We start from the raw sequence: 11859 nt of genomic DNA on the forward strand, positions 1-11859 counted from the left end.
CCTTATATTTAGAATTTCAAGTATTACTTACAATGTATACTTTAGTTTCATCCAGGGAATCAACACAAGCAAAACCAATTTTTCCCTTTCCTGACATCTAGCTTCCTATTGGCTCCAAGCGGGTCAGGTGACTTTGTCATTTTGTCTGTCCTGGAGTGGAGCCGTCCCTATAACAATCTTGTTCAGACTACAAACTGGAGACAGAAATAAATATTAAAGAAATCATACAAGCAGGTATAAGGGGGGCAAATATGAATTCTTATTTCGCCAACCCCTCCTTATCGTGCCATTTAACCAGTGGCCAGGAAGTCCTTCCGAATGTGGCTCTGAATTCAACTGCCTATGACCCAGTGAGGCATTTTTCCACTTATGGAGCAGCTGTGGCTCAAAATCGGATTTATTCTGCGTCTTTTTATTCACCGCAAGACAATGTTGTGTTTAGTTCCAGCCGGGGACCATATGAATATGGATCTAATGCTTTTTACCAGGAAAAGGACATGCTAGCTAGCTGCAGGCAAAATTCTATGGGACACAACACACAGACTTCAATTGCACAGGAATTCAGCAGTGACCAAAGCAGGACCACTTCTCAGGAGCAGAAAACCAGTATTCAGATCTATCCGTGGATGCAACGCATGAATTCTCACAGTGGTAAGTTTTACAGCTCGGAGATATAAATTAAATAAACTGAACCAGCTTTACGATCAGCTCCCCAGCAGAACAGACTCAAGCACTTTTTATGGCCCCATAAAAGCAATAAAGTAGCTCCTTCACAGTTGTCGGGCATAGGCCTTTTTTGTTTGTTAAACTGTTGCAAGCAAATATGACTTAGGATATCCTTTCTAATTGAAGGACTTTGGGAGTAAAAATATATCATAAAAACAACTATCTCCTCTTTTTGTTGTTGTTGGTAGGGGGAGGGTTTTTTCTGTTTTGTTTTGTTTTTCCTTGGAGTCAAGTTACAAAATACGACTTTTTTTTTGCCAAATAAGTTTCAGTGGATGAGTAAGTACGTCTTGTTTTGTTTTTTTTTACTGGGAGAGAGGCGGAAAAGAAAAACACAGACAATAGCCCTTAGCATATATTTAGAAAATTAATTTACAAAACTCCATCACTGACACCAGAATTAAAGTGATCACTTACTGTCTCCTGCCTCTTTTTCTAAGTAATTAAAAAGATTGGAAAAAAAACCCCAAAACCTAATTAGTTTTTTTTAAGCTTGGAATAATTGAAACCATAACCATTAAAAGCTTGCAACAGAAAACAACTACATTTAATTTCTTCTCTTCTAGACCGAATCTTTTTAAAATTTGGATATAAAAATAGCAAAAGCAGCGAAGAAAAGTTTCATTACAGATGGGGCATTAGGGAAGGTATGTTTTGGAATGGATGATAGTAGTGATAATGCTGACAAAATTGTAACCGAGCACAAGTTTTCACTAATTACCATCAGTCTGTTTTCTGATTGTTTAGGGGTTGGTTATGGAACTGATCGGAGAAGAGGACGCCAGATTTATTCTCGCTACCAGACCCTGGAGCTGGAGAAGGAATTCCACTTCAATCGCTATCTGACACGACGTAGGAGGATTGAAATTGCCAATGCACTTTGTCTAACAGAGCGCCAGATCAAAATCTGGTTCCAGAACAGAAGGATGAAATGGAAAAAGGAGAGCAATCTGACCTCCACCCTGTCTGGAGGCAATGGGGCCGTGGCAGACAGTTTAGCAGGAGAAAAAGAAGAGAAACCAGAAGAGACAGAGGAAGAGAAGCACAAAGAGTGAAAAAAAAGTGGCGGCTCCAGGGCAGTTCATTCCCCTTTCACCCACCTCTAAGCTATATTTATCATTGGCACAATATGGTTGGGCTCTATTAAGAGAACCAAATGTGGATATTAAAGTACAGGAAAAATCTTCTCCCCCATGCTATCTTTTGACATCTTACTTGGTCAAGCCTTCAATTATTATTATTTTTTTGGGGGGGAGGGGCAAACTGAATTTTATTTTATTGAGCTAACTTTGAAAAAAATGACTGACTTTGATTAAAGCAACACAATTTCCTCGTAAGAAAAAACAAAAAAACAAAATGCTTGCAAAATGACAGAAAATCCATGGTGCATAGTGTATGCCTGTTCCTCCAGATGAACTTTCTCTGGGTAGTTATTACCCAAACCACATGCTCCCTCATAATTTTCCACCTCTTCCCCATTCTTCCTTGAAACATGTGCCCACTTAAAGTAAACATATTCAAAGACAAGCATCATTGTATTTAAAAAAAAATAATACGTGGGACATCATCGTGCTTATTACAAGCAAAATGTGATCGTTTTAGCCGTGTTTGTGATATCTGTATTTATTTTTTTTAAATGTTTAGCGCTGTAACTTGAACAATATGAATATTAACTAAATGAAATTCCATAACAGTAGAAAAATATTGTGTTCTACTTTCTTATGTATAAAGGTCATATCCATAAAAGGATACAGTGTTGAGTATTTAATAAAACTGATATTATTTTTAAAAGTTACTGAATGTTTTTGATTTGGGGTTTTTGATAAATATATATTTTTTAGCAGTTCAAGTCAAATGTTCCGTGCTGTTTTGGAGTTTCCATCATTGTGCCGCATTACAAATGTGCACCTTTCATTGAAAAATATGAAATAACTACCTCTTTTCTTTATCCCTAACATTATTTTCACTTATTTGCAAACTAAGGCATTACTAAGATACCTGTACTATTTACCTTTTCCCCCTATTAGAATAATCACTTCCTAGGGTTCTAATGCAGTCTTATTAACATTTTACAGTATTCCTTAAATATAACAATCAGCGGTTATATTTAAAAACCAGATTAAGCAGATCTTAAATAATCAAAGATCTTTCAACTTTGGCCCATCCAAAAATCAAAAGAACGATTTTAAACAATACTATCAACCCACATAACATATATCAGTGGTGATATAATTTCATTATACAACAGGACAGGATACTTCTCACAAATCTAGGAAAATATACAAAATAATAAAAAACAAAGTAATATTTCTGTGCTTCTGCTTAAAATTTACATCTTTTTTCCTTAAGACAAACAAATGCTCTATAATTTAATATTTAAATATAAACATTTTAATTTCAGTACTAATGTTTAGCTAATTTAATGGTCAACCAAAGTTTAACTCTGGAGGGAAATTTCCGGAAATGATGTCTGTTTTATAGAATTTTAACGTGATTTCTTTAACCCCTGCCTACTAAATAGGAGGTGATTACATTCCCCATTGAAAACAGAGGAAAGGACAGAAATATATGGATTTGTTTGAATGCTTTAAGTGTGCATTTACCCATAATTTTATGAAAAAAGTTTTTCCTAAAAGAACCAAAGTGGCTTTTATTCTCTGTTTATTTACTTAAATAAAACTGTGCATAAATAGAAAATGAAGGAAAATAATATTAATCGATGTGTGCATTTGTTAATTCCAATGATCAGAGTTTACATTAAAACTATACTACATCTTTCTTAGTAATAACTGAAGACAATATTAAATGCAGCAGCCATATTTGAGAGTAGTGTTTAGATACATTTTCCCCTCTCACTAGTTTATAACTTAAGTGTTATTTCAGAAAAGAAGCTCACAAAGATCTTTTTATCACTGTACAGGTGCTTATTATACGCAGTTCTCTGCTGGAGAAGGTGATATGTGAACAGAAACCTTTCACACTTTGATATCGTGCAGTTGGGATATATAGTATCTTTAACAGTTTTAGCACACCATGTTCAGTCACATCATTGGGTTTAATATAATTCTTCTACACTGATCAAGAAACGTTTCCTGTTATCTAAGTTATTTATGATCCTTTGTACACACAAGTAATGCTGGCATATAACAAATATAAACAAGCATATTAAAATATGGCATAAAAACACTAGCGTCATAAAGGATGGAAGGTGGGTAGAATCCTTCTAAATGTACAGTATACTCCAAACAAAATATAGAATCTAGCTTAGCAAGAAGCAAACACATTTAGACAGTGTGTGTGTGTGTGTGTGTATGTGTGCCAGCCAGAGAGAGAGAGAGAATCTGAAAGAGAAAGTGCACGCACGGGGAGGACGCACTCACGTGCATGTGCGTGTGTGCATATACAGAAATATATATGATATGGGTGCATGCACCAAGATCTTGAAATGCATATATATGCATGATAAATTATAGATTTATTTAGAAAATTCATCTACATCTATGAAAAGATAAATTAAATAGAACTGTATATACAGCATAACATACTTTGTTTTAAGTTGTAGCTTTACATAACCCTAACATGAAACTACATGTATCTATTTGAAAAATCCTACAAACCCTTCCCTATTGTGCGCAATAGATTCCTTATTAATTTCTTTGAATGTTAAGGGTGTCGTGTAGACCATTAAATACAGTTTATTCATAAGAAAGGGGTGTGTAAATACTGTGCAGCAGCCCTATTTTAGCACTCTGCTCTACCACTCAGCTGGCACCAGGTGACGCTATAGTCTCATTGTCTTGGGTTTTTTTGACTTGGGGCCTTCACTTTGCTCTTCCAACATATCAGATCCGTTTCATAGGATCCCATCAATAACCTCCTGGGGTCATCAAGCCAAATTTATGACTGGCCAACACAATCACGTGATTCTATTTAAACATCCCATATTTGGGCAGCGCACATAGAATGAGGAAAGAGGAATCTCCACCTATAAATTCTGCAGTTTAGAGAACAAAAAAGCCTGAACTTCAAAGGGCCACAAATCAAGCTTAATCAAAGGGTGCAACAACATACACACACAGAGACACACACAGACACACACACACACACACACACACACATCCGCCATGAGTTCTTACGTAACCAATTCATTCTATAAGCAAAGTCAAAATGTTCCTGCCTATTCCATGCAAAGTTATGGGAATTATGGATCTGTATCTGAGGTTCAATCATCCAGGTATTGCTATGGTGGGCTGGATTTAAGCATAACATTCCCTTCTTCTGGTTCTTCAAACTCTATGAACAGTCTGGATATGTCTTCAAACCCAAGAACTAACCCTGATCGGCCTTCTTGCTCAGTTATGGCATCTCCAGGGCAGGCTTTGAGCAGAGATGAGCAGAGTGCTCTCAACCCAGGAATTTACAATCAGAAAGCTGGTAACACAGCCCTGGAGGAAAGATCTAAGATCACTGGGGAGATCAAAGCTGAGCCGGTACAAAGAGCACAACACGGAGGACAGCAAACACAGCAGCAGCAGCAGCAGCAGCAACAACAACAACCACCACAAATATATCCGTGGATGACCAAACTGCATATGAGCCATGGTAAACTTAAGCTTCTTGATTTTGTTTCACAGGGTTTCGCCTCGGTTTTATAGGCCATACGGGGCAAATAATAAAAAAGAGGTCGTAAATTTTACGACTAAGGCATCAATTGCTCGTAAAACTGTCCACTAAAAGGCTTAGAGGCTATATACACCCAAATTTACGACAGCATAATTGGATCATGGAAACAAAACGTGTATAAAACACAATATTTCCATTTTTTTTCGCGATTAGGGTGTGTAAGGTGAAAAAAAAATAAACTTTTAAGAGTAAGGAATTTTTTTTCACTATAGACAAATATTTCTTAAATGCTTTAATTCACATAATTTTTTTCTTGCTGTTCTATATAAAAGACAATGTAATTCAGGACAGTGGATGACATATTATGCAGGATTATCTCTCATTCCTTCAGTTTCTTAGGAGTTTAAATCTGAAGGAAATCTTCAAGAGCTAAAAACTTTAATGTAATTCTCTTTAGTAATAAGATGTTTGAAAGGGCTCCGTACAGAGGTGCTAGATCAATCTATTAGATATATTGCCAGAATGTCGGGTGTTTAATTAGAATTCTAATAATTTACTGATATATTTTATATACATAATGTACACATATACAGTTGAGTGCCTACGTAATTACTACATGATTATATTTATACATCTATATATGTGCATATTGCACATATTTGCATATTATATGTCTATATGCATATATAATACTTTTTGTGGTATTTGGTAAATGTATGTGTGCGTGTATAGATGCATACACATGCGGGCGCACATGCACAGAAATATATGTATTTCACTATGTTTAATTTATATTTATATTGTTCAAACTTACACGATTGTTCTCTTGGGTGGGCAATTTTATTTATTTTTTTATTTTTTTCATTTTCTCTGTTTTTGTGTGTGCGGGCACAGGCGGTTGGTTGTTTCCAGTTTCTAGTTTTTATTTTTGTTTTCTTTGTTTTGTTTTTGCCTTTTCAGAGACAGATGGCAAACGCTCCCGGACCAGCTATACCCGTTACCAAACCCTGGAATTAGAAAAAGAATTCCATTTTAACCGATACCTCACCCGACGGAGGCGCATCGAGATCGCCAACAACCTGTGTTTAAATGAGAGGCAAATTAAAATTTGGTTTCAGAACCGAAGGATGAAATGGAAGAAGGATTGTAAATTGAAAAGCAAAGACTCTCTGTAAAGACAGGCTGAAAAGTAAATGAAAGTGTGAGTGTGTGTGTGTGAAAGAGAGACAGATGCATAGAGAGACCTCACTTTAAAAAAGAAAGAAAGAAAGAAAGAAAGAAAAACTTGTTTGATGGGTTTTCTGAGTGAACTATTGCGCCACCCCTTCACAAATTCTTGGAAACGAGCGTTTCACTTGTTTGTATGCAGCGCCTATTCATAGCTTCCTGCTGAACTTAGTACGTAGATCTATAGTTGTTCATTCAGTGTCTCAACTTGTAAAGTTCCCTTTCAAGCAAGACCAACGTAGGTTATACTGTATTTTCATGAGCTGTAGACTAAGAAGCCCTGTGAATACAGGGCAAGCTGCCTGAGGTCATATAAAGTTCTTTGGCAAATATGCTAATTTTGATGTGCTATAGAGACGAGGAAAGTCTGGACATAGCTTATTGTGTGGGGTCATTTGTTTACTGAATGGCTACATATTGAAACTATAGGAAAGGGGCCTGACATTTCCACCTTTCACATTGTATTTTGTTTACCTTCTGTCTATGACTTCAGACCCCTCAGTTGACTCATTTCCATTCTGCATTTGTATAGTCCTGCACTGCGATACACACAGTAACACAAAGAATCCTTATGCTGCTTTCCCCTCAAAGTACACTATGATATGCATATGGTCAGAAGTCAATGAAACATACACACACACATAAAATACCTTTGTCTGTGCTAGTTTTCACGTTTTTGTTACACGCAGCATGTGATAAAAAAAAATATATATCGCTGGATATGTATCTATTGTGTAATTTATTTCTTAGATAATTAATGTAGATTTACCACAATGCTAAAATGTTTATAGCCAATTCTATAGAATTGTTAAAACTCATTTAAGGTTTTTTTCTTTTTAACAATGTACGTTAGGTATTTATTGGTTGCAGTTTCGTACGTGAAATACCATGGAACTTATATTTTGTCATAAAGAATAAAAACAAAGTAATGTGAAGCTATAACCTAGAGGTTGACACTGCCTTACTGGCCGGAAGCATATGTCTCTTGACAATGTTGTGAATCAACTATAGTTGGTTCTGATTAACTTTCTGCGCTTATCAAATGTGGAACACATGATCTCATGGTTGCTGTATTTCTTTGCTTTGTCCTTTCTTCGTCATTTAAGACCGTATTCTGTGTGCTGTGATAGTAGCTGGGGTTTTTTTTTTAAAATTCCCATGAGATACTGCCCTGCAATCAAACATTTACCTGTACTGCTCTCAGAAATAGTCCTTCAACTCACCCAAAATCTCTTTCTAACCTTCACTGTTTGCAGTACAGCATTTTGGATTTGTTACCAAGGATAATTTTGACAATAATTCTCTTATATCCCTACATATGATTCACAATCATCAGGTTGTTGTTTTTTTTTTAATGAGGTGGAGTTTACGGTAGTTTGCATTTCTGATTAATTTAATGCATTTAAAGCTCTAATTTACAAACACCATTCACTTTTATTTTGAAAAAAGTTTTGAGGAGGTGAGGTTAGATATTTTTTTCTTGAAAAATATATTAAACCTGTATTTTCCAGTGAATTTTTTGATCGAAGCGCTCTCCAATCCATAGACTTTTGGGGGCAGATCTAGCCTTTCATATCCCCGTCAGAAAAGCTGTACAACTAAACTAAACATCTAAGTTCAAATGAGACAGACCATGCAATTTAGGAATAATTTTCCACTTACAGCTACCGAATAAAGCTTATGAAGCTATCCAGAAACTCTTCTTGACATGACATAAGCTATGTAGCTCTATTAAAACACGGCTAGGGCCCATAACAGCAAATCACATACTAAACCTGTGTTAATAGTTTCCTTTTAAAGTGTCGACATTAGGTTCTTTGCATTACAAAAATCTCCCTGCTTGCTCAGTTTATATTTGAGGTGATCAAGGAATGTATTTTTTACAGTTTAGCCAAATGCTTGGAAGAAAATGTCAATAGCGCTATAAAACTTTACAGCGTTTCCTTTACACGCTGTAGACAAAAGCACAATTTCCGGAGAAGGAAGTAATACTTTGGGAGAAAAGAAAGGAAAATCTCTCCTAACCCCCTCCCCCCCAACAGAAGCACAAACACCCACAAAGGTACACATAGTTGCAAAGACGTTGATCAAAAATGGCTTGCAAACCCTTAAAAGAAAAAAAAGGTTCATCCAAGTCCACCTTCTTTTTGCCATATAAAACCATAATATATTCATTTAGCAATCTGCAGACACCTGGATTCAACTGTGATTTTTTTTTTTTTAGCAGAAGGAGGGTGATGTGGGGAGGACAGATTTTAGAGTGTTTCAGAAGGGTTTGCAGGGATATACCTAGGTTTATGTTGTTCCCTCTAGGTTATAAGATTAGTTTTTTTATTTAATGCATTTCACACCTGCCACTGCTCTTTAGAAAAGAAATGGCCCTTTTAGAGTTTTATAGTCCAAACCCTCATCGTGAGTGGATTTCTCAGAAGAGGATATAACCTGGCGTTGATATGGAAGGTGAGTAAGGAAAGGAATACCCTATGCTGTAGTTGTGTTTTCTGGGCCATCTTTGTTTTGTTTGTAACCACCTTCATCAATAAAACTGATCCACACTGCTTTAAAAATTAATAGCCCTTGCCAAGTTCATTAACACATTCGAGTTACGTTTCTCAACACAAACATAAACAAAACGACCAGAAAATCCTAAGTTAATGGTAACTTATATCCCCCTCTTTAGTCTTCTCCTATCAAAATTCAGGTTTCTGGTTTATGAAAAATTGCAGGGGGTTTTCTCCCCATCATATTAATTCCCATGCCAGCTGTTACCATCGAAGCCTAGATGCAATTTCCCTTTTCTATCTTTAAAAATCATTTTTTTTTTTTTTTAAGTAAGTTTTCTAAAGTCCTTGAGAAAGCCCAGCACTTCCATGTCCGTTGCTCTTTCACCGGCGACTAATAGACTCATCAAAATAGAAAAAAAAAAAAAAAAAAAAGAGAGAGAAAACATTACTTACCTCTTCCTGTCAACGATATCTATATATGTAAATAAACATGTACACTGGGAACTTTGAATTGTTGAAAGAGCAAAAACTTAAAAAAAAAAAAAATCCAGCACTTTAAAGCAAAGGCCTTTAGTTTAAGTGAGAACATTAACACAAATACCCTGAGCTTCAATGTGAAAATAGTAGTTTAAAACTTTTCAAGGTTATTTATGTGGATGGCCTTAAGCAAAGGCTGTGAGTGGCTCTCCTGGATCACGTGACGCCATTAAACTAAGTTTTATGGTTTGGGGGAGCGGACAAACCCACAATATATTTACATCATATATAATGTTAACTGTCCACCATCGCAGCTGCTAAGGGTTTTAACGCTGGGACCGTGGGACAAGGCATTAGAGTGGATTACGTCGCTCCAGCCTGCTGGGTGCCTCTTCCCAAATGGATCCCGAGCAGTCAGTAAGTTCATTTTTGTTTTCTCGCTATCGAAGCAGCGCTTCACTTTCCCAGTGAAGCCTGGTTGAAAATAAAGATGATTATTTTAATACTAGAAACATTAGGAAGACAGACTCCAAACTAAACGTATGACAGGAACGTGCCAATGTTATGCTTGTAAAGTGATAAAAGGCACGCACTCGCGAATTTTCCTTCACAGGCCCCCTAAAGAGAGGGCGAGAGCTGATTTCACATCTCAGTACTTGTCAAAATTAGATAAGAAACAACAGAAAAGTAAAAGGTTCTTCAAAATTTACAGAAGCAGGATACTTTAATTCCCTGCTAGGTCACACAGGTCCTTGAAGAAAAAAAAAAAAAAAAAGGTTAGAGGAGCTGCGTGAAATCCTGGATCAAAACTTTCATTTCTTTAACTTTTCTGTCCCTAGTTTTAACGTTTACGCGCTAGGGAAGAAAGAAAGGTCGGCGCTACTGAAGTGCATGCGCGTTATTGAGTTTTCGCTGTGGCTGTTTCAAGAGACCAGCAAGTTTCACTGTAATGTCTGCTGGCCTGGCAGGTGTGAGGTGGAGAAATAGACGCTTCCGCCTGGAAATATTTGGCACCCAACCTAACACTGATCATGCCCAGCCTCTCCTGTAAAAATAAATACCTCTCGTGTTTCCGAAAGCTCACACTGATGGATTTCATATATGTGTGGTCCCACACTTATTTTCTGAAACCAGCGTACTAGCAGATAACTCCACACATGTTCAACTTGGATTTTATCGTCATGATAAATGTTTGATAGTTTTGAAATAATGGATATGTGTTAGCTTGCCCGTTCTGTCAATGGTAAAGGACATAGGCCATGTCTAGGCCATGTGCTAAAAATAGCCCATTCATTCATGCCTCCCATCCCCCAAACCCTATATCTCCTGTCCCCCCCCCCTCCCACACACACACACTCTTTCAGATACAGGCAATGCCCAAGAAAACAGATAAGCCATGCACTTGTCTGGAGTATATATTGTATAAGTAAGTAAATTATTAAATATTTATTTATGTACTAAATAGGACAAAAAAGATTATTTGCAATAATCAGGCAATTATTTCCATTCCAAATTGTATAAAAAAATTTCAATGCATATCAATATCAACTACATTAAACTAAAAAAAACAAAACAAAACAACCAAACCAAAACAACAACAACAAAACAGAAAGGGGACAACTATGTTGAATGGGGCCCAGTGATTAAATAACATTAGTCTTTGAAGTTTCATTCCCACTTATCAAAAAAATCCAAAATGCTTAAAGGTAAAGTACATAAGCACTGACATAACTGCTTCTTAAGGTTTTTTGTTGTTTGTTTTTTTTCTAAAATAAAAAAACCATGGATAATTATTTCATTTTCCTCCAGTCAGCCCAGTCAACAAAGTTGGGGCAGTCTCCATCGAGGGCTATACGCTTTGTCCATTGATTTTCCACTTTTTTCGATCCATCAGAAAAATTTGGAACGAAAAAGTGTAAAATCACTGGAGCTCGCTTCCATTACAGTACAAAACAATAAAGGAAGCTCTTTGACTTCATAATGATGCACAGCAAAGAGGGAGGGCATAGTTTTATGAAGTAACCAAGTGCTCACAGCTGGATGCAAATTACTACTAACTTTTGTATTTTGCTGTAAAGCTTTATAACTAAATGACCTTGGGATGGTGATTTTTGTTTTTACACTTTCTGTTAAACTATTATAGAAAAGAACATGAATAGATGAGTTCTAAACCAATTTTACTTGGAATAATTTACAACTTCCAGATAAAGATTTGCTTTTACCTCAACACGCTTTTTCTGTGTGTAGTTAGAGTTTAATAGGTGGGAAAATTTTTATATTAGAAGAATCTGTGCCTCCTACT

The 11859-nt window shown here is 36.3% G+C and overlaps 3 protein-coding genes across 6 annotated transcripts in view; all 3 read left to right on the top strand.

The window, feature by feature from the left end:
• Window positions 1–11859, top strand: part of LOC117357427 (homeobox protein Hox-D3a-like) — a 251680-nt gene that overhangs the window by 40952 nt on the left and 198869 nt on the right. For 2 of the 4 annotated variants that reach the window (XM_033938005.1, XM_033938002.1), the window contains exon 1: window positions 9522–9974. The exons of the other annotated variants lie outside the window; for them this stretch is intronic. The gene's annotated coding sequence lies outside the window, so the exon portion shown is untranslated. Of the gene's footprint in view, window positions 1–9521; window positions 9975–11859 lie in introns of those variants that run through there. 4 annotated transcript variants of the gene reach the window in all.
• HOXC6 (homeobox C6) lies at window positions 144–2465 on the top strand. The gene is made up of 2 exons (XM_033938011.1): window positions 144–651; window positions 1474–2465. The coding sequence occupies exons 1-2, from the start codon at window positions 252–254 to the stop codon at window positions 1779–1781; spliced, it is 708 nt and encodes a 235-aa protein (XP_033793902.1). The 5' UTR covers window positions 144–251; the 3' UTR covers window positions 1782–2465.
• On the top strand, window positions 4758–7495 carry HOXC5 (homeobox C5). The gene is made up of 2 exons (XM_033938012.1): window positions 4758–5328; window positions 6310–7495. Exons 1-2 carry the CDS (start codon window positions 4851–4853, stop codon window positions 6522–6524), a joined length of 693 nt encoding a protein of 230 aa, XP_033793903.1. The 5' UTR covers window positions 4758–4850; the 3' UTR covers window positions 6525–7495.

Source organism: Geotrypetes seraphini, chromosome 3, assembly GCF_902459505.1.
Source record: "Geotrypetes seraphini chromosome 3, aGeoSer1.1, whole genome shotgun sequence".
In the NCBI taxonomy this organism is placed as follows: Eukaryota; Metazoa; Chordata; class Amphibia; order Gymnophiona; family Dermophiidae; genus Geotrypetes; species Geotrypetes seraphini.